This window comes from Zonotrichia leucophrys, chromosome 7 (genome assembly GCF_028769735.1).
Source record: "Zonotrichia leucophrys gambelii isolate GWCS_2022_RI chromosome 7, RI_Zleu_2.0, whole genome shotgun sequence".
NCBI classification, from domain to species: Eukaryota; Metazoa; Chordata; class Aves; order Passeriformes; family Passerellidae; genus Zonotrichia; species Zonotrichia leucophrys.
The window spans coordinates 19,565,290-19,586,350 of record NC_088177.1 but is presented as its reverse complement, the minus strand read 5'-3'; the positions used below and the strand labels follow the sequence as shown (position 1 = coordinate 19,586,350).

The 21,061-nt window shown below is 41.4% G+C and overlaps 1 protein-coding gene across 4 annotated transcripts in view; it reads right to left on the bottom strand.

The window, feature by feature from the left end:
* The window catches only part of PLEKHM3 (pleckstrin homology domain containing M3), an 83,798-nt gene that overhangs the window by 38,674 nt on the left and 24,063 nt on the right, over window positions 1–21,061 (bottom strand). For all 4 annotated transcript variants that reach the window (XR_010440932.1, XR_010440934.1, XR_010440933.1 and 1 more), the window contains exons 4-5: window positions 19,658–19,851; window positions 8,181–8,244 (exon numbers count right to left, since the gene is read on the bottom strand). Coding sequence is in view for 1 of the 4 variants with exons in the window: in XM_064717689.1 (XP_064573759.1) it covers window positions 8,181–8,244; window positions 19,658–19,851 (258 nt within the window). In the remaining 3 variants the exon portion in view is untranslated. The remainder of the gene's footprint in view (window positions 1–8,180; window positions 8,245–19,657; window positions 19,852–21,061) is intronic.

Sequence of the window (21,061 nt, the reverse complement as noted above, 5' to 3'; positions counted from 1 at the left end):
ACCCCACCCCACCCTCTCCCTCCTCTTCCCTTTACAACCCCCACAGTCCCTCTCTGTCCCAAAAGCCTGTTCATCCTGTGGTACAGGTGACAGCAGGGTGGGCAGGAGCAGGCGAGCCAGGGACTCTGCTCACCCACTGCTGACACCAGCGCACATTGTCCTGCACTAACTCGTCACACAGGGCAGACAGCAGCCCAAAAGGAAACCCTGCAATAAACACTGCAAAGAACAAAAAGAACCCCACAAAACCAACTGCCAAATAAATCAAACTAAAGCAGAGGAAACTAAAGGAGTGAGATTTGAATAAACAGAAATCAGAAGCCCCCTCTGACTTGTTTGCATCAGGCAGTCTGTGCTGATGGCAGAGCCATTTGCTGTTCACAGTCCTTCCGGAGCAAATATGTTTCATTTTAATTTGCTATTAGAGAGATACTCCACAAATTAGCCCCTAACTAAAACAGGCACTGGGAAGAGGAAGAATTACAAGGTCAAGAGCAAACACTGCTAATCTGACAAGCACACGTAGGCAGGGGGCGAGGTGAAGATGGAGTTTTACATTGGCTGGGGGAGAGGAAAAACAACCTGGTGACAGTTTAAGTCAATTTATAGCAGGAGACAGAGAGGATGACAAGGTTTCTCCAAGCCCTTCCCCACTCTTCTCATTGAAAGGAAGAAATGCCAGAAATTTCAGCAGGTCTCTGGATGCAAGCTGACACAAGTGAAGAGATGGAATTGTCTCAATATAAACAACATGCCAGGAAATCACCTGTGCCAGCTCCCCCACCAGCTCTGCAACAAGACTCACACTCACTGTGCTTCAGTCGTCTTTCCTCCTTTCTCCTTCCCTCAAGGTTTCCAGGCAGCTACATGCCAATTTTGTCACACCCCAAGTTTTCCTCATCTTGTTGCAGGGATGAATTATAGGTTGTTTTAAGAAAAAGGTATTCAAGCAAAGGTTAAAGGCTGTTCTAATCAAACAAGGTTGAAAGAGTACCAGGAATTTGGCTGGTAGAAAACAGAAAGCACTTTACTTAGCTTAAAATCATACGTGACTCTAAATACAGAAGCAAATATGCATGCAGGCAGAGAGTATATATAGACTTTTTTTTTTTAAGATTAAGCAAGCAATTGCATGCAGAGATGTTAACTGACTCTACATGCCCACTGAGCAAGATGTTAGCAAGATGCACAAAATTAGAAACTTTCCTGCCTTGCATAGGACTGGATCTGGGCATTTTAAGGATCCATCTCTGAAGGATTTTAGAACAAGAAAGCAACATATCAAGAAAATGGCTAGGGCTACTCTGAGAAAAAAAACTCTGTGAGTATAAAGTATATTTAAAAGAAAAATGTAAAAAAAAAAAAAAGTTCTTCTCTCATCCAAGCAGGTAGCCCTGAGACACTATTTTATTTCTTAGGAAATCTGTTTTTTCAGGATGCTAGTCCTGAAGGAACACCCAGCTGGCTCTCCCAAATCATCATTTTAAGTGAAGTAGAGCAATGAGTTCAGAGCCCCATCTTTCACACTGCTAACCCATATCTCCAGTAGTGGGCTTTTCATTCTGCACAGCAGAAAATAACAGAAGAAACTTGTTTAGCACAAGGCAGCAGAAAAAGGGTAACTTATATTAGTGCTGCTGCTTCTACAGGCTGAAAAAAATTAAAGTATTTGGAGATCTCAACTCAAAAGCTCCTGTGAATCCCGGGCACCATTACTAGGTCATTTTAAACAGAATTTCATTCTAAAAAGCCACACTTAGCCCAAGAGGCCTAGATTACATGTTCACAAGGAAAAGGACTACATGTACTTAAAAAGGACTACAAGTATTTAATAAACCCTGTTAAAAATTCTGGTTTCATGCAGTGCTGGAACCAGTCCTACCATTACAAATACCTACTAAAGATCTTGCTAGATCTCTAGACTTGCCTGCAATACCTAATTCAGATGAACTTGTCTTCCTGACAGCCACCTGCCAAAATGCTCCTAACCAGCTCTTCATGCCCTAACCTGGCTGGCTCTGCCCTGCTCTCTGCCTGAGAGCCACTCTGAATGACAGCCACTCCCTTCCCCAGCAGAGCTGAGGTAAAAAGGAAACGCCAGTACCATCACTGCCATTACCACTGATTGTAACCAGAGCTGTCAGCACTTTGAGAATTACAAACACTCAGGGAATATCAGCTAACCTGAAGCTTCCTGTTCTGCTGAAAGGCAGCTCAGTGCTGGCAACCCCCAGGGAGTGACAAAAATAAATGATGTGCCAGGTGCTTTAGGATGACCCTGCCTGAGCAGGGAGGCTGGACCAGATGACACACTCTGGTGTTTCCAACCTCACCCATTCCGTGATTCAGTGATAAAGGAGCCACAGCCACAGGAAAGTAGACAAGCTCTTTAACTGCTGCTTTGCTATCAGATCTTTTAATATTTATGAAGATAGATACTGTATGTTTTTCCCATCCTAGGACTATTGTCATATTCCTCTGCTAATCTACTTAGTTTAGAACACTGTCAATCAGGCACAGCTCATAAAGACAGCTACTGACATTATGCCACTGTGGTCTAAGATGCATCCTTACATAATTCATGTAGGCAACTATCTGGTTTTATTACACTGGTAGTAACACACTGCAGTACTCACACCTCTGCCACACACGCTGTGTCAACCCTTGCTTGGGAGGCTGGAGCTGTGAATCAATGTTTTCCCAACAGTGCTGAACTCTGAACTGTGGCTGCTATGGCACAGATGATGTGCCTGGCATTTTGCTGCCCTTGTTGAGCACAGTCAGTTCACACAGAAAACTGTGACAGACAAATCTTCAGTCATCTCAGCATAGCCAGACCTGCCCAAAACCTAATTCTCTTTCTCGTTTTCCACCTCCTGCCCCTTAAGCAGAAAAAGGGCTTGCCTAAAATTGAAAGAATTTGCTGGTACAACTACATAGGTAAACCTCTTTGGTAAACAGAAGCTTAAGATGATACAGCTTATATTGAATCACTGAATGACACAAATGACAGCAACAGACACTCTCACTGATATAACTCAGTTTGCACTCGTGATTTCACAGGCTCAGCTACATGCACCAAGAGCAGGAGGGCGTTTGTCGTGTACCAAATTCAGTAATACTTCTGAAACTACAGCAAGCCCAAAGCATATTAGCCACCCCTCATTTTTTCAATCAATACAGCCACATGCACAGCCTCTGTGTGGGTTAGATGCTACATCCCATCCTTTTACTGTATCAATAAAAAGGAACTGCTGGGAGGGACACTGCCACTGATGGGCTTGGTATTCATCAGGCTGTATGTTACCTATCTATACTAAGCATCTATCAGCCATGGTATGAGGACTGAGTTACCAGAAAAGAAGTTTTCTTCTAAAAAAAACATCAAGTAAAAGGCAAAAGAAGTCCACATCTTGCATTCTTTGCTATTGTTGGGACTGATGAAACAACTTGTCTAAATCAACCCAAAGCTTTGCATGTATAAAAATAGCAGAAAGAGCATCTCTGATCTTCTCCTTCACTTTTGTCTAGGAGGTGCAATGAAAGTACAGCGTGGGTAAAAAGCCTGGAGGAGTGAAAGAGATTTAATGATTTCCTTGCTCTTCTAAAACTTTCTAATCCTAATCTAATAGTATATTAGGCTCAAATCAGGTAGAACTCTCATTTTATTGAAGCTCATTTTTATTCCCCACACTTGTTAGGAAGCCTTATATGCAGAAAAGCTTGACCAGAAACATTAAGATTTCCCAGTGAGGAATGTTTCTGTGAGACCAACAGTGCAGCAAGCCCAAAATGCTCCCAGGAGCTGTAATCAGTGTTCCAAACGTCAGAGGAAGCTAAAATCATTGATCTGTCAGTAGGGGAGACATCTTCCTAATCCCTTCAGTATAGTATGTCTAGTCTGAAATCCTATAATCCCTTTATTTTATGTACTGTAACTGTGGATATTCTCATTATGGATACTTAATCCTCTCAAGGATGATACATTTCTGGCCTCAGTGACACTATTGTGGCATTAAACTCCTCATACTCATTGTGTTTTGCAGAGAAGCATTTCCATTAAGGATTCCATTGGATTTTTATGCATCCCTCATACTCACTGTGTGATCTGTGCCATATTATTGTGAGAACAGGGCTCTCCTGTTCATCCTTGCTCTGCACTGTTCTTCACATTATTTGTAGGTTCATCTACAGGTAGTCAGGAAAGTAGATCTGAAGTCAATAATGTTTTAACTAAATTTCATCAAATTAGTTTATCTACAATGTTAAAATGGACAAATTATACTACATTAAATCCCTGTATGGACATACACATTCAGAATGAAAATGGCCTTAATACAATTTATGTCACTTTGTTTCCAAAGTAAATGGAGATAAACCAAATGAAAGCCACTTATATTTTGAATAACAGTATTTACACAGTGATTTAATGTAATTCAACTCATCTTTTTAAATTCCCATATTTTGTCACCTCATTATTTTTCCCTGAGTGTTCCTGTATAAACAAGTCTTCAAATTATCATCTTTTTAAATCTCCCATCTTGCTTACAATTTCCATCCTTGGCATTCAGTAATTTTTGCCCTTATGAGGATCCTTTTCATTTTACTCTATCTTTTAGAGCTGGTATAACCAGGATGAAATAATTAGCATGATTAAGAGAGTTTCTACAGTGAAGACCATCAGAGAATGACAAAATGTGTAAGGCTAAAAGGGCCCACAGTGGGTCATCTGGACCAATCTCCCTGCTCAAGCAGGGTTACCCCAGAGCACGTGGCACAGAACTGTGTCCAGGCAGTTCTTGAATACCTCCAGCAGAGAGGAAAAACTCCACAACCCGTGGCAACAGGTTCCCATGCATGGTCACTGCAGAGTAAAGTTCTTCCTCATGTTCGGGTGGAAATTCCTGTGCATCACAGCAGTAAGTTTTGTGCACTTGTGTATCTTGCTATTTAACATTAGAAAAGGCAAGACATTAGTTAACTCTCTATGGATGAACTATCTGAATCAGGAAATCACCACAATAGTGCCTTCTAGTCTTTTACTTCAAAAGCTCCCATCAACATGTTATGTAGTGTAAGGAGCCAGAATTATTCTTCATAAGAAATACAAGACTTGTCTGAGTCAACATTGGTGCAAACCAATATTTAACAGTGTAAAAACTGTCAGTTTCAATACAAGCAGCCCCACAATCACATCTGTAAAATCTAAATGGAAGTTTTTAACTCCTGTTGCATGAACTCTCTCCATATATGCACAGAAGTATCAGTAATGTCAGCAGAGAAGAGTTCACACCTCCAGCAGGTTTAAGATGAAAATATCCTGGACTGTAACAGCACATCGTGGTCCATAAAACAAATCCATTTTTCCAGTATGTTATGTCTGCTAACACCAGCAAATTCAGGAGTGAATACTTGCTTCCTAGCAAGAGGAGATCTCCCTCTGGAAAGCTTTAATTGACTGGAATAACCCTGGATAAACTGCCTAACAGAGATGCAGAGAGTTATGGGCAATGCAGGGCAGATGTCACAAAGACAAACAAGTGCAGCCAATGAGGCAGAACAGCAAGCTGTGGGGTTTGTGCCTGTTAAATCACACTTGGTGTTTCTGCCTATTCAGTCTGAACACACCTCATCAGTTATCTTGTCTGCTGACACCAGGATTCTAAAAACATCTACCCACAGGAATGCCACAGATAGACTTCTGTAAACTTTAATGTAGTCCATGAGGCCTTGGGCTGCAGCAAAACCTTCTGGAGTCCATGTATGCATTTGTGTGTACATACAAATAAAGTCTGTCAATTGCTGCCTCTTTGGTTACTCACACCTGCACTACAAGCATTTGTTAACAATACAAGTGCTAGCAAAAAGCATTGCCTCACCAGGATTTGGGAAATTTCCAAAAGTAAGGCCACTTTTTTCCAATCTTTTTTCACTCTGCTTTTAACCTCATAGTAAAGTCTTCCCCACTAGAGCCCTATCCAAATGGATCCAAGTGACAACCATCCCCAGACCACCAGACAGCCCAGGTATTTACTCTGCCAGACTCATAATATCTAGGCCCTGTTAGGCTTGGAAAGAGATTGATATTGGATTTTATTTTAGAGTAGTATTATAAACTGCTTCATCTACTGGCAAACAGGTACTTCAACATTTTTGAACTAAGAACAGACCCTCAAACCCCATTTTTGAAACTCAGGTGCTGGGTAGGAAACAACCATGTTTTCTAGGATCTTTAAAGGGAACTTGGCTAGGAAGCAAATCAGAATTGAGCTGGGACTAACCAGGGTAAAGGTTGCTTATATCTGCAGATTACCCCTCTCTGCTTTTCTAATTCACTCACCATGCCTTATCTTTCCATTAATCTTTAATAAACCTTTTAGTTAATTCCCCAAACACATGCAATCTACATGACAGCAGGAAGCAGTGCAAAAGCAGTCCATGGATATGAGGAAATAGGTAGCAGAGGAATCAAAAGGAGGAAAAACTTTCAGGATTAAAACTACCCAAACTGCCGGTCAGTGGAAAATGATGAGCAACTGGCAGAAAGCAGCAGTAAGGGGCAAAGGAGACAGGAGTGAGGGGCTGTTAAGGGTATTAGTATTTATATGACCATTGAAGTCATTCTCTTATTGGGCCCGCCTCTCTTTTCCACTCTGGATCCACTTCAACAAAAACAGGCAACCAGATTTCAAACTTGGAGCCTCTGAAATGTGGAAAACCCTCTCCATGCTCACAACAAGGATATAGCTAGATTAAAAGGCAAATGTAATTTAACCCACCCCAGCAGAAATGATAATCAAATTATGTTGCCTCTAAATATGGTAAGTTTGGGACTGGGCACCTCAGGGGAAGAGAAGGTGTCTTGCAAACACAAACACAAAGAAATATGTTATAGGAAAGTGCTAAATCAATGCATTAATTATGACTTCTACCCTCCCTCTCTCCCCCAGGGTGCTTGATAAGCTGCTGCTTGCTTCTAAAATATCTACTACCAATGTTAGGAACTGATTAAGCAGCTTACAAAGCACTGGGGGCTAATAGACAGGCCCACCAGGGAGACTGCAGCTCTGGAGTTAAGTAGCTCGCTTTTTCATGGCTTGATTATTAAAGATGAGATAGCAGAACATGCTGAAAAGATGTGGAAGCAGTTTCAGACCTCAGGCAACTGGCCTTTTTATTTTATATATGGAATCATTTCTAGCCTGTGATTTTACCAACCAACAAAAGCCACGTTTCCTGTTGTTCTGTAGTCTCCAGCTCTGAGGGGCATCTGAACTACCTCAACCTAATGTGTCAGCTGAACATCCAGAGCTGACTATGCTACTCTTATCCTGCAGAAAAGGCACCACTAGAGAAGGGAAACAGGTGAAAGAAGTTTAAAATACTGTTTTACACACCACTGGCAGCAGCATTAGTGTGAACACAGAGGTGCCCAGGTCAGCCAGCACACCTCACCTCATTGCTTCCTCCACTGTGCATCTCAGCATTGCAGCACACTCACCTTAGATTCCCTAGTCTCCCTTTTTCAGCTCTTTTTTCCAAATTCTTCTTGTGTAATCTGTTACATAATAAAATTCTGCTTCTCAGGTAAATGTACTTCAAGGTTCTTGCTTAGTTGAATCAATGACAATGCAAAGACAAATTCTGCTGGCACATTACCTCTTCCATGGTCACATCTGTCATGGTAACACTGCATGGCTCAGTTCTGTGCAGTAGGCTGGCTGAGGTTTGGGGAAGGGGGGGTGCGCGTTAGGGTCCACCCTGCCCCCTCCTCATGGCAATGCTCAGCAGATTAGTAAATAATCATGTTGCATTAGAGTCTTTACCAACTTCAAAATTCCAAAACAAGTACTCTTTCAAGCAAAGAAATAAATACTACTTGTCACCTATGGGCTGAGACTGACGAGAATTTATCGAGCAGATGAAAAATTTCTCAGAGCAAAGTTCTCTTTACAGACTACAGTTTTCTTTCAGAGTTTCTTTCCATCCCTATTTGAACACTGATGCTTTAGGCTTTCATCCCTAACAGATGCCGCTGTTAACCCATTTTTATACCAAACTACAAACCACAGACACAGCTTGGAAATACAGGAATTCCCTTGGAAGGGAAATGTACATTTAGCTCTGAAGGTGAGAACAGGCTCCATGTGTAACAGGTAGAATAAACCAAAGACACTCACCTGCTGAAGGTCTGCCAGAGAATAAAGATGGATTTGTTGAAGAAGATACTCTCTGGGAAAGATCCTGAAAAGAGACAAATGGGTGTATGTCACACCTTTTTGACTGGGAAACACCTAAGCTTCCTCTCCCCACCAAGTAACAGCAGGACAATGATGTTAGAGAGAAAGGAAACTAGAATCATATCACCCTCTAAGCACCACCTATTTTTACAGTTTTCTGCATGGGCACAACAGTCCCACAATAAGAGGAATTTCTGTGCCAGTGTCATTCTCATATTGTCAGGTCATATACTGAGACATTAACAGCCACTGAAAGCTCTTTCTGACCAAAAACGATGAGTCTTTAAACAATTAATGCAGCAACAAAAATAAATAATGCAAACAACACATTAGAAGTATTTCTTATGGTCTCAGACAAGATTCTGGTCTGCAACAAAGTTGTAACACTTAGTTTCACATGTGATTTATGGTTTTGTAACTGAAATAACTATACTGGGGGAAAAGGCCATGCAGATACTGTTCTTCCAAAATCAAGCTGACTGATATCAATTCCCCTTTCCATACAGAAATAAATGTATTGGTATAGACTCTGGAATTACTTACTTAAGAAAGCAATATTTACCTTACATTAGCCAAGGTTTCAGGAAAGACCATTGCTTATGTACTGACAGACCTGATAAGTAAAGCTAAATTACAGAAAACTGAACAGAGAAGAGATGCCCTAATTAGACTGATAGGCAGTAAAATGAAAAACTGGGTTAATATAACATCACAGAGGGAAAAAAAGGACATTGGAACTTAAGTGGATATTAACTAAAAACGTTTATGAAAACGTATGTATCTGCTATAAAGATGTCAGGAACAGAAAAAGAACATCTTAGTGTGGATGCACAGAGAAGCTGTAATGACATAACCAGCTAAACCACAGAACAAGAGAATAAGACTACCAAATGCAATCTTTCCACAGAACATGGATTCTAAGAAATAATGAAAATACGTCTGTTTCTGATATTCCATTAGTTGTCTTAAACAACAGCCTTATACTGATACTTTTCAAAGATGTATGTACTGAAGGGGCTAGGACCTCTCACTGCAGCTAAGGTGGGCAGTACAAATAATTCATAATTCCTTTTGTACTTTTGAAAAAAAATTAAGATTTACTGGGGCAGGAGGAGAAGAGTTTTGCAAGCAAGGCACTGACAACTGCAGACCACCCATCTTATGGCACTCTGCTGGAGCAGGACTGCGTCATTGCTCCTTCTCACTCACCAAGCATATCCACTCCACCCACCCAATTCTCAGCTGCAATCTCACTAGGGCATTGCCATTTTTCCCTTTCAGCTCTGTAGGTTTTACTATTGCTCCTTTTCCAGGGGACTGTGTTGCAGTGGCTCTGCTGCATCACACCTTCAGAATACATTTGGCACAATGTCAAAGACCACTGCAAAACAGTCAAAATCCAGACATCAGACTGCAATTGCTCATTTGCACATAGCAGACTTATTAAAAGATAAGGAGTCAACTCTGAACAACATTTTGAAGCATTAGTATTTTTTCAGCTCAGATAGAATTTCTTTCATTAAAATTTACCGTCATTCTCCCCTATCATACAGGCAGGCACTAAACAGCTTTGCCAGAACCTGCATTATCTGCTGATGCCCTTACAGCCCTGCTAAGGAAAACAATTAGCTAATGAAACACTTCTTGTTCAGGAAATAGCATGAATAGCCCATAATGCAAAAACTGTAAATGACTAGTATTGATGACTAACATCACACTCCCCCTGCCTTCAAGGAGGGCATTTTATTTCCTTATTTCCTGCAAGTTCTAACTCCTAGTAAAAAGTGTGCAGGTGAAAAGCAAACTCATGATCAACCAAATTCCTTTGTCAGACAAGTCTCAGCCAGCATAGGCCCTGGTGACAAATCCCTATACCTGTCCCCTTCCTTAAAACATGCTGATTTGCAATAGCTCTGCAGAGCTGGTATCCAACACACACCTCCTCCCTTCCAAATCTCCTTCCAGGAAAAAAAAAAAAAGTAGGCATTACCCTCCCAGTTTTATGCAAAACATTTATATACATACATATATTTTTATATATAAACACACACATATACTCAGCACTTAAGGGAGGGGTGTGATTATTTCCATTGCTAGAGGATCTGAGGCATAAAAAACCCCTCAGTAAGTAAGGCTGGTGCAGCTCCAGATGTGCAGTCCTTCTACTGACTTGAACAATTAACACTGGTTCTCTGTGGTAGGCCACAGAGGAACAGTCAGGCAGCCAAAGCTCACGAATGCAACAGCATTTACAGAAGTTATGAAGTAACCAGGCCAGTTCCTGCATGATTCCCAGTAAATGCAGAGGTGCAAAACACTCCCTCAACATTTGCTTACATCACCAAAGGTAGAAACCAGAGCCCCATGGCTGTGAAACCCTGAAATTGCCTAGAAGGAGGCAGCTCAGCCCACACTCATATAAATTGCTTTCACCACACCTGTGGCAAGCTGAGCAACTCTACAAAAGCAGGTCTTGCTGTGCTGCATGTTTGCAATTAAGTTCTTCTCCAGAAAATTCCTATTAGTCCTGTTTGGAAAGAAAAACCTAAAGCTCAACAGCTACCTGAATGTAACTGGTGAAGCCACCTCCCAAAAATGCATCTGTTCATTGCCAGTTTTTGTCAGCCTCTAGTGGGTGGGGAACAAGAGTATAACAGGCACCAAAATACCAAACCCAAACACATTTTCAAAAAAACCCTCATAAAATGCAAGCAAATCAGTTGGGGCAGGAAAGCCATACAGATCAAGTCCTCCAGTGAGCAAGAAAATGACTGATGGCCAGTTTCCAACCATTTGCTTGCCTGCACAGGTTCTCTGAGCCTAATGAGGTCATGGCTGATATAAAGTCCTTTTCAGTAGGAGGCACACAGGACTAATTCAGAGCATCTTGCTTCCCAACACAGAGGCCTCCTCCCATGCAGCCAGTAGGAAAGTAGTGTCTATGCTATCTCTGTCCTTCTGTCACCTACGACTGAAATTGTTCAAAGGAAATCAAAGTCAGTAGAGAACAGCAGGTGAGATGGGGCTCACACAGACACCACACCACGGCATTAGCATCCAGACAAAGAACTACAAGGCATCCAGATCAACCCAAAATCACACTCACGTCCAAAAATCTCACAGAGACCCAGAGCAGGCTAAGATAATGTCACTTAGGAACACTTCACTAGAAAATATGTGTTTAGTTTCTGCACAAGGTTGCATCAGGAGCTTTGAGCATGCTTAGATTAATACAAGGCCTGGATACAAAAAGACCAAAATGTGCCTGAATATTACTTTTCCCTTAATATAAAGGTCTTTTATAAACATCAAATGGGAAATCTCCAATTAGTCATTTGAAAGCAAAATAAAATATGTCAATTTTGTAAATATTTTGATTGATGTGATACAACTAACTAGATTTCTTTTTTTAAATTGATCAATTAAGAGCATTCAATAAACAGTGGCCTTTCAGTCAAATCTTAACACAGAAAAGAAACTGGAGTGAACCAGACAGAGGTCAAACGCAAGACGTTAAGACTCATCACAATAAAAACTCAAACCTCTGCAGCTTCAGAATGTGACCTGTGACCCCTGAGAGGCAAATGGCATCAAGCGCATGTCCCACTAAAAGCACCTCCTAAGCTTTCCCAGCTTGGAAACTCCCGGACCAGTTTCACCACTGGTGAGTCACAGGACTGCTGTGCTGTAAATCCTGGCTACCAGTCAGGGTTTAACCTGCAATGAACAAACCAAGTTCAATGCTAACCAGCCTCTACCTTTGCCAGCTACTGTGAACAATGAAAACCAAAGTCCTATTGGTTAAAGGTTTTTAAACTGCTTTATTGTTATTTCCTAGATATAAACACAATCAATGCAAGCAGAAAAGAAACACATCATCCAGGACTTTGGATCCAACTAAAAGAAAGAAATGAGCATTCTCAGTTTCTGATTATTATTCTTTTTTGCTTGATACTTTGTAATCTGAAGTACAACCTTCAGGCAAGACAGAAATTTCATCTGTTCCTTCTAAGATGATCTTATCAAGTAAGTATTTGCACAAACAAAGGTTATCTTTTAGTGTCCTCCTGCAAACAGAACCACTGATAAGAATTTGCTTTTTGCATTTGGATAAAGTGTGTAGTCATGGTGCTTTGTTAGCACTAAGTAATTGCTCTGCATTTAAAGCCTGTTTATCACCAGCCTAGGTAATTTTTCTTCAATGGGTTAAATACCCTGACAGCTCTGCTAAAGCTACAACCAATTAATCTGCCTATGTCTGACACTATAACCAAAGTACAAATGTGATAAGCAGGGAGAACTCTTCTTTTTATAGTGCAATCAAAAGAAATCAAGTTAGGTGACAGGTGGGCACAACCAAGTCTCCTTTTTACCAAAAAGCCTCTTAAAACCTAGGATGTGAGGGGGGAAGGGAGGGAAGGAGGCACCAGGTTTCAATGTGTCTGGTTTGACCAGGCTGAGAAGTGTATGATGACTGAGCTGTGACGCACAGGGGACGCAGATGACCCGGTCCAGCACAGCACTGCATTCAGCCTCTGCTCCTGCCCTGTGCAGGAAGCTGCTACACCCACAGCTGGCACAGCACCAGGGTACCAAGTCCGCTTCCTCCTGCAGCACAGCTCATACCCTGGCACTGCACTTACACCTTTGGAGCTCAGCACAGCCCTGCACAGCAAAGCAGCTGAAGGCCAGCACATGCTGATGAGCACTGTTCCTGTGGGTGTTGGCCCTGAACAAGGGGCAAGAGCCCTCTTTGGTCCTGAGCCTGCAGCCATGCCCCAGCACCAGCTGCAGCCACGTGTGGGGCAGGACCTGTGTGCACTCTGATCTCACTGAGAGCGGCTCCAAATTTTCAGACTTACTATTTGGTTCTAGAAGTGCAGAGGGGTATCAGTGAGTTGCTAGTTATCCCAAATACACATGGCAAGGTAAATCATTTCTTGCTGTGTTTTCTCTTGCAATTCATTTGATATGGAAGTTGTCAATTTAAGGTAGAGAACAGCATCAAAAGTGAGAGAGAAAGGCAGGATTTTTCCAGTGTTGTTAGTTCTTATAGCTTTCTTCAGGCTTTTTATTTTGTATTTCGTTGGTAATCTTAGCTCCTGTAAGTTTACTGGGAGAGAAGAACCCAAACTTTCCAGCCAACTAAAGTTACTCAGAAAAGCAGGGCTTTGGGAACTTAGTGATTTTAAAGTCAAAAGGTAAAAATAAATGAATGAATTATAACCAAACCAAAACACTACTTATTCATTCAGTTCTTGTGGCACTATACCAGATTTTTTTTTTTCTAATTCTATCAGTTTATGCAAAAAAGCTTTAGTGAATCACTTCACATTCATGAGGTATGAACACTTCTGGTTATGTTCTGGGAACAGTCACTCCCACATATCTTCAGCCCACACTAAGTGCTAGATTTATTAGCAAGCATGTCCAGGTAAGGTATTATTTTACATTGTTATGAAATTCCCCATGAGCACTCCTATGTTAAAACAGTTACTCTTATCATCCATCAGCAATCCTGAACCAGTTTACAAACTTCCTACTAAAATGCAGTACACCAACTCCCTCTCCTTTGTGGCTTCCTTGAGCAAGGTTACAACAACATTGTGAAATACAAAAATTACTACAGATCTAACTCATTAATCAACTAGCACTGTTACTAAAAGCAGAACAGATAATTAGAGACATAGTTTCATTTTAAATCAAAATAATTTAGAGCTCCCAATTAACTTGAAATTAAGAATAAGAAAATGGTCTCTGCTTTTGTCAGACACCCTTGAACCTTTGCATTTTGCTGCTGGAAGTTCTGATCTAAAAATACGGGGATAAAAATGGCACAAGTCATATTTAACACAGTGTCCACATATAATAGGAAGGATTTTTTTAATAATTGTTTTCTTGAAAGCAACCTGGTCTCAAAAGGCGAATGGAAATTACCGATGTAAAAATGATGTAATATCACTCATCTCTTTGACAAGGAGATACAAGGTGTGTGTTGTCATCTTACTGCAAAAGTCCCATACCTTCTTGGTGATCTCTCATAGGGCAGCTCCTCACAGCACTGACTCCTTCTTCTTCACAGCACAGCCAAAAAAACTCCAGCTCCCTTCTCAACCACCTAACCGACTCTTTTATAGCACTCATCATTATTGGACACATCTGTAGCCTATTAAGGGCAGGCCTGTTCCTAATCTTTAGTAATTAGTACAGCTGCAACTCCTCAGGGGTGAGATTGCCTTCTGCACTATTCTCTTACATTCTATCCCTCCACAGGTGTGCCCTCTAGACCATAAAATGCTAACATGAACTTGAAAGACCCACCTGTCTTCTGGTGGACTTACCATGGAAAGTTCTGGCAGGTTCCTCAGCTGATGCTTACCATGGTAGAGCATTAGCTTGTGCTTTTGACCTTCCCTTGACATGAACAGACAGCAGCACTGCCTCCATCCTGGCTCCTCTGGCACACATCTCAATGCTTCAGCTGTTTGTTACCTCTAGCTGAAGTGAAAGCTCAGATTCCACCTAACACCATCCCCTCAGTTTTAGCCAAACACTTTTTAAGATGCTAATTTGCAAGATCCTGTGTGCACAGTTACATCTTCCAAAAGAAAGAAGAGTTGAAGCAAAGAGGTGAAGGTAGTCTGTTTGTATCAGCTCCATCCACAGGCAATTTTATTTCAGCTATTGCAATGACTACAGGCATGCAGGATCTAAATAAACAACAAATGCCTTGTGCATACTTCTCTGCATTTATTTGCTCACCTTTCCTCACTTTGACTTGTTGTTTGGTCTTAACACTTGTTCTTCCTCTAAGGATATGTAGATATCCTCTTTGAATGATTTTCTCTCTCACCCTCTTTCCAACCACCCATGTGACAAATTTTCTTCTTCTGTTGGTCTTGCCATTATCTCAGAGCCCCGAAACCACATCCTTCTGTTTCATCCCTGCTCACACTTTCTTTTTGCAGTTTACTGCTTTCAGAATCTCTACCTTTGTTCCCCTGCTTTGGAATTTTCCACTCCCCAAATGCCCTAAACATTGCAAGGAAAATGAAGAGTCTCCTTTGACAGTCTGGAGATGACTTAATGACCTTCTGTTGTCCTTGGTCTGAAAGATGACATAGCCCCAGCTTCACATCCATGAGGTATTTGGAGGTATAGTGATTGCATTAGACCAATCAGTATTCCTGTGATGTGTTTAGACAGGTTCCCCAGTTGCCACACAAATATTTTGAAAGCAATCCATTCCTGTGTCAGAAGTGCTCTGTCTAAGGCCTCAGTGTAGGAAGTGACAGGACTCTATTGTTCAGCATAACTGAATCTGGGCTTGTTCCACCCTGTGCTGACAGACCAGCAGGCTGAGCTAAGAGCACACATCTGCAGCACTGGAGCTGTACCTTTACCCTCCTGCTGCTGTGCAAGAGAGATGTATACTAGAGCTTGCTAAGTAATGCATCTAGCACTGCAGTTTGGCTGGGCACAACTGATGTATTGCTGTTCTGGAGCTGACAGACAAATGGTATCAGACTGAAATGAGTAACAAGAGGGAAGTTTGTCCATAAAGCTTCTCACCACCATTCAGATTTACTTACAGTACCAGGGCACTGCACCAAGCACTAATGCATAGGGGAATGTGCTGCAAAACATTTACCTTGTGTCACTGCCATCTGTCTAAAGTATCTGGGCTAGCAGCACCTGAACTGCAAGTTTAGATGTACAGCTGAGACAGCAGAGAGCCCAGAGGGCTCCCCAGATGGAGCTCCAAGGTTGGCCTAGGTTACCCAACCCTACAGTAGATATGCAGGCATCTGAACACTACCCCAAAAATCATTCTGCCAGTTCCTTGACTTGAAGAATCTTCAATCATGACAAGAACAAAGCAAACCCAGAACACAACTTGCATCATTCATTACAGTTTCATAGAATACCCTAATTATTTAATGGACTCAGAGATTCTGTTTCCTTCCCAGCCATCCATTTTAATGACTCCATCTTGGTTTGTCTGGGCCACTCATTCCCCATCTGCAGGTGGTGGTGGGATCTGCACAACTCCACTTGCACTAATTCTGTTTTGGCTCTAGGTTTCAGACCCGTATGCCTCTGCCTGAACAGCATCCACACAAGCAAGACAACAAAAACAAGCAAGAACTTGTTCAGTAAATACATTTTAGTCAAATGACGTGTTGCAATACTGACAGTTACAGCTAACTAGCCGTATCAACATCCCTTGTAAAACAGGGAGCTCAGCAACAGGCTGGGAATCTCCTCTGGCTAATATCAGAGGAACACTGCTCATACATGCTGGTGGAGGGCCTTATTTCACCTCCCAGACAAGTCCATATTCCTTATTTTTTCCCCCTGCACATATGAAAGTGTAGAATCCAGCGGAGCAATAGGTGAGAATAAATCACTATAACTGACAAAGACCATTTTTACTGTGAGCCTTCTAGCTACTATAATTAAGGATTTCTTCTGTCTTTTCCTTCCTTCCTTTTCTTCTTCCTTTCTTTCTACTTTGTCACTTGCGTCTTCAAGGTTCACAACGTGGTTTCAGTCCTGAGTTCCCTGCTAGATGCCAAGTTTCAAAGTTCTCAAAGCACCTATCTAGGCACACCAAACATTATAAATAACATTTCCACATTTAAGCTAGCTGGATCCTGAGCTAACCTGGTTCACAGCCATCTGGAATTCTTCAGAAAAAAGTGACTGTTAGCATTGTAAACAGTTTTGTCTTCACAGAGGACACCAAGAGTTTCCAACTTCATTGCCATCTTCATTTTATGATCTGGGCTGAAGAGCAAGGTATAGATTTAAAGTAGATGATAATGCAAATAGTATTAATAAAAGAAACCTCAGAGTGATCTGCCTTTCCCTAATAAGGCAGGCTCTATCAGTGTCCCAGAGGCAGCAAGGTGCCAATACAATTAATCAGTCTGTTTTTAGTTCTCTGTAGACAGCAATATTAACAGTTTGTTTCAGTCTGTTTATATGGGCCTGACAGGTCTTCAAGATGCTGTGTTCACTCTCTTGTGATTAATAGTCATTCACATACTAAGGTGAAGACCAAGCAGAAAAAGAATGTTTTTAGAGGAGGACAGATAACTGGATTCTCTCTCTCCATCTTTCACTTTTAATTAGGAAACAGTACTAAATTTAGGAATGCTGTCTCACCATATTGTTTAAACTCCTCCTTTTTTTGCAACTTGCCCCTGGGATGAGCCAAAGGAAAATTTAAAATCACATATTTTGTTTACTTTTCAGCTGTGCTCTACACTGGTAGTGAACATCTGCACACTGGGATACTGGATGAAGGCAGCAAAGCCATTGGGAGCATTTTGTGCAAGGAATAAATCCTTATGGGAAAAGAACTTCCTTCTTCTCATCTCTGCACACCTCTTAGATGACATCTGAGGGAACAACTGAGCACCAAATTCACCTCAATGGAGACTTCACAAACCAAGAAGGAGGCAGACTCTAAAGTGTGTACTGTACATTCCTTCAGGGGCTTTTACACTTGTAGCAAGTCCTATCCAACTGGAGATGCTTCCCCAGTACAAAAGGAAACCTTTCTTGGGCTGGGGCCCTTCTCTTTACCACACAGCTTTAACTGCAGATGGTGTGAAGAATAAGAAAAAGGAGCATCAGGAGCATTATTTCCCAGTTCTCCTTCTAGTCGTTTCATTTTGACACAAGGAGGTCTCCTCTCTCCTCTCTGCTCCAAAAGAGCACGCTCACATTTCTGTGATACATTTTGTCCACTCCCTCTTCTATTTCCTTAGCAATTGTCATCTCTCCATTTTGGAGGCAGATTTTGGGTTATTCCTCTTTTGTCCTAATGTTTTCATTAACACAATTTCCTGAGATTTTTTTCCTTGTTTTAAACTCCTTCTCCTGGCTTTCTGTGATCCCTTTTTTACCTCTAGTCAATTGATTGCTATGCTAGGCCTCCTTTGAACTCTCTTCTTTTACTGTCTTACCCAAGCCCACTGAATTCCTCGCCTCCTTCTGCCTATTTTAATGAGAGAATTACTTTTTTCAGTACTAATCAGAAAGCATAATTTTCTTTCTTCTACTTTTTCTGAACAACCTTCAAAAATCTTCTTTTCTCTTCAGTTTTACTGAAGAGAATGGCATCGAAAACCAGCTCTGCAAGAAAATACCATCATCCTCTGGAGTAAAAGAAAACCATGCTAATTTTTAAAATGCTGTAAGCTGCCCTAGCAAATAATAGGAATTGAGTAGTAACACACAAACACATATTAACCCACAGTGCAATGCTCTCCATAAACCTGTTGCTGTATCCTTCTCCTACTTGTTCTAGGTAGTTCATCAAAGCAATGACACAGGTTATGTACCAAACAGCAGCCCAGCTCTCCTTACCTGGGATAAAAACACCAGTTCAGTCTCCTCTCCCTTCCAAAGAATTCAGGTCCCTAGAACACCATGTTCAAAATACAGTTACTGATGTCACCTGCTTCCTTGCCCTTTGGCAGCTCACCATTTCAAAGCAGTGACTTTCCTACTTGAAGTCTTGTCTTAAAAACTGGGGTACAAAAATGCTTACAGATCCATCAGGTCAGCTGCATGTGCCCAGAGTCACTCACTTCACAGTATGGCATGGGCAGACACATCTTTCCATTTATTTTGGAGATCCACACCAAGAACTACTTGGCCTTTTAAAGATCACAACAGTTTTAAGAAAATTGTTCATTTTTACCTTGTTAGAAAAATGCAGTAGCAGCTGAATCGACTAAGATGAAGTCTAAAATGAAGTTCAACTTTTATAAAACTCCTGTTTTCACCACAGCAAACTCAATATGAAACACCGTTTGCTGTGCTGAGACCATGCATTTGCCAATAAACAAAACATTCAGTGCAGCCATCTCATGGATACTGGCTGAGCAAGAGACCAGCATAAATCATGTGCTGGGTCAGGTGCCCGGGGACTGCATCTGACCTCTGCCTTTGGCAAGGTCATACCACAGAGGAGAGCAGAGGTGCTGGAAAGGTGGTTGACTCTGGCCCCCCTCATGCTTTGTCACAATGTGAGGTGTTTCAAAGATCCCAGCAGTGATTACCTCACTGTGATGCCATGGCAGGGGGCATGAGTTAGCAGATCTGACTGAAAATACTCACAGCCAGAAAGCCTGAGGAGGAGTAAAAGATGCTCACCACAATGTGTAATGCCCCAGGGCTAATACCTGTCAAGAACAATTTCAGATATTCAAACCCTAACACATCATTTTCTTTGGCAGAGGATAACCCAGCTTCCCAGGGAAGTCAGATACAGCACAACACCTTTCTAAATGGGTAATGCCTTCAGAACCAGAGTGTGAGAGAAAACAAAACAGGCAGCAGGAGAGACAACATGCCAAGGAAGCTCCATCCTTGTGCTGCAGGCTGGCTGTGGCTCTTACCTCCTACGCAGATCCTCAGCCACCGCTGCCCTGCAGCTGAACAAGTAGGCTCGCAGGGATTTCAGCTGCTGTCTCAGGCGGACAACAGTTGCCAGAGGTTCAGCATGACTGTACAACATGGGATTTTCCTGCTGGATATCAATTAATGGCTCCTCATAAACATATTCCAGGAACTCTTTGGCTTGCTTTGACACCTAAAAAACAAAGCAGTTTAGTTAGGCTTTTCTCCAAACTCTTTCTAAGCAGATCTCCCCCTCTGTGATCTGTCAGCTATTCTATGCATCTGAAAACTTAGTCTGTTACCCATTAAAAACGGAGACAGAGTTGAGAGAGATCCAACTCTCTCTGCTTATGGCCAAGTCAAACTTCATCAAGCCCTTCAAAACTGAATGTATGAGATAGCTACTTACCCAAAGTATAGTGATATCTGCAGTCACATATGCTTTTGCTGCACAGTAACATAGCTTACTAGATTTTTTTCAAGTCTAAAATCTGAATAACCAGTTTCCTTCCTGCTAATATTTTTCTGTTTGTTCACTGCTTTCTTTTTGGCAAAAGTCAAGTTGTTGTGCTTTTTAAAATATAGATAAATAAAACTGAATCTTATTGGTATTACTCCCAAAGTTCCATCTGCAAGAAGTTTTTCATGCATTTTTCATGATAGTGCCCTGTTTTATCTCCACCTGCAAAAAGCTACTGTAATCTCAATAAATGAACGGGACTCTTGTTCCTTAAGTGAAAAGGCCAAATTCCCTCTCATTCTCGATTTCTGCATTTTATCACAGCTGGAAAAGAGAAGACATGAAATGAGCTGCAAATCACCTGAAACTCTGCTACAGAAATATTACTGGTTCCACTATTCAATGAGTCCTCCTGGACCTCTAAGTCAATGTTTACACTGAGACAAGGGAGGGATGAGTTAGGCTAACAAAAGTAGAAAGGGCACACATGCTACAGTCTCTTGAGATTTAGGAAGTTATTTCCCTTCTGGTGCTGTAGGTAAGAACAATACACATCCTTATAAATAGCACCACTTCCAAAACCAGCACCAGTAACTACTGACAGGGGAAGCAAGCCCCAGACATAACCTTTTTACAACATTTAATACAAATCTAAGAAATATGCCAATGCCAGCCTTCCACCAATAACTACACAGAAAACGATGTGCCCTTTTAACTATAGCAGACCATAACTCCACACGTTTCCAGGTCCTGAAGCTGTATTAAATATCCCACCTATTTACATTAAGCACCTCACTAATTTCTTTTTTTTTTTTTTTAATATCCTGCATGTACAAAGAACTGTGCCATCTGAGTGGAATCAGAGCTAATGCTGCAACAAAAGCACCTCAGATTTCGTAGAACAAATTCTATAAACTCAAACTTATCAAGTTTTTTAACATAG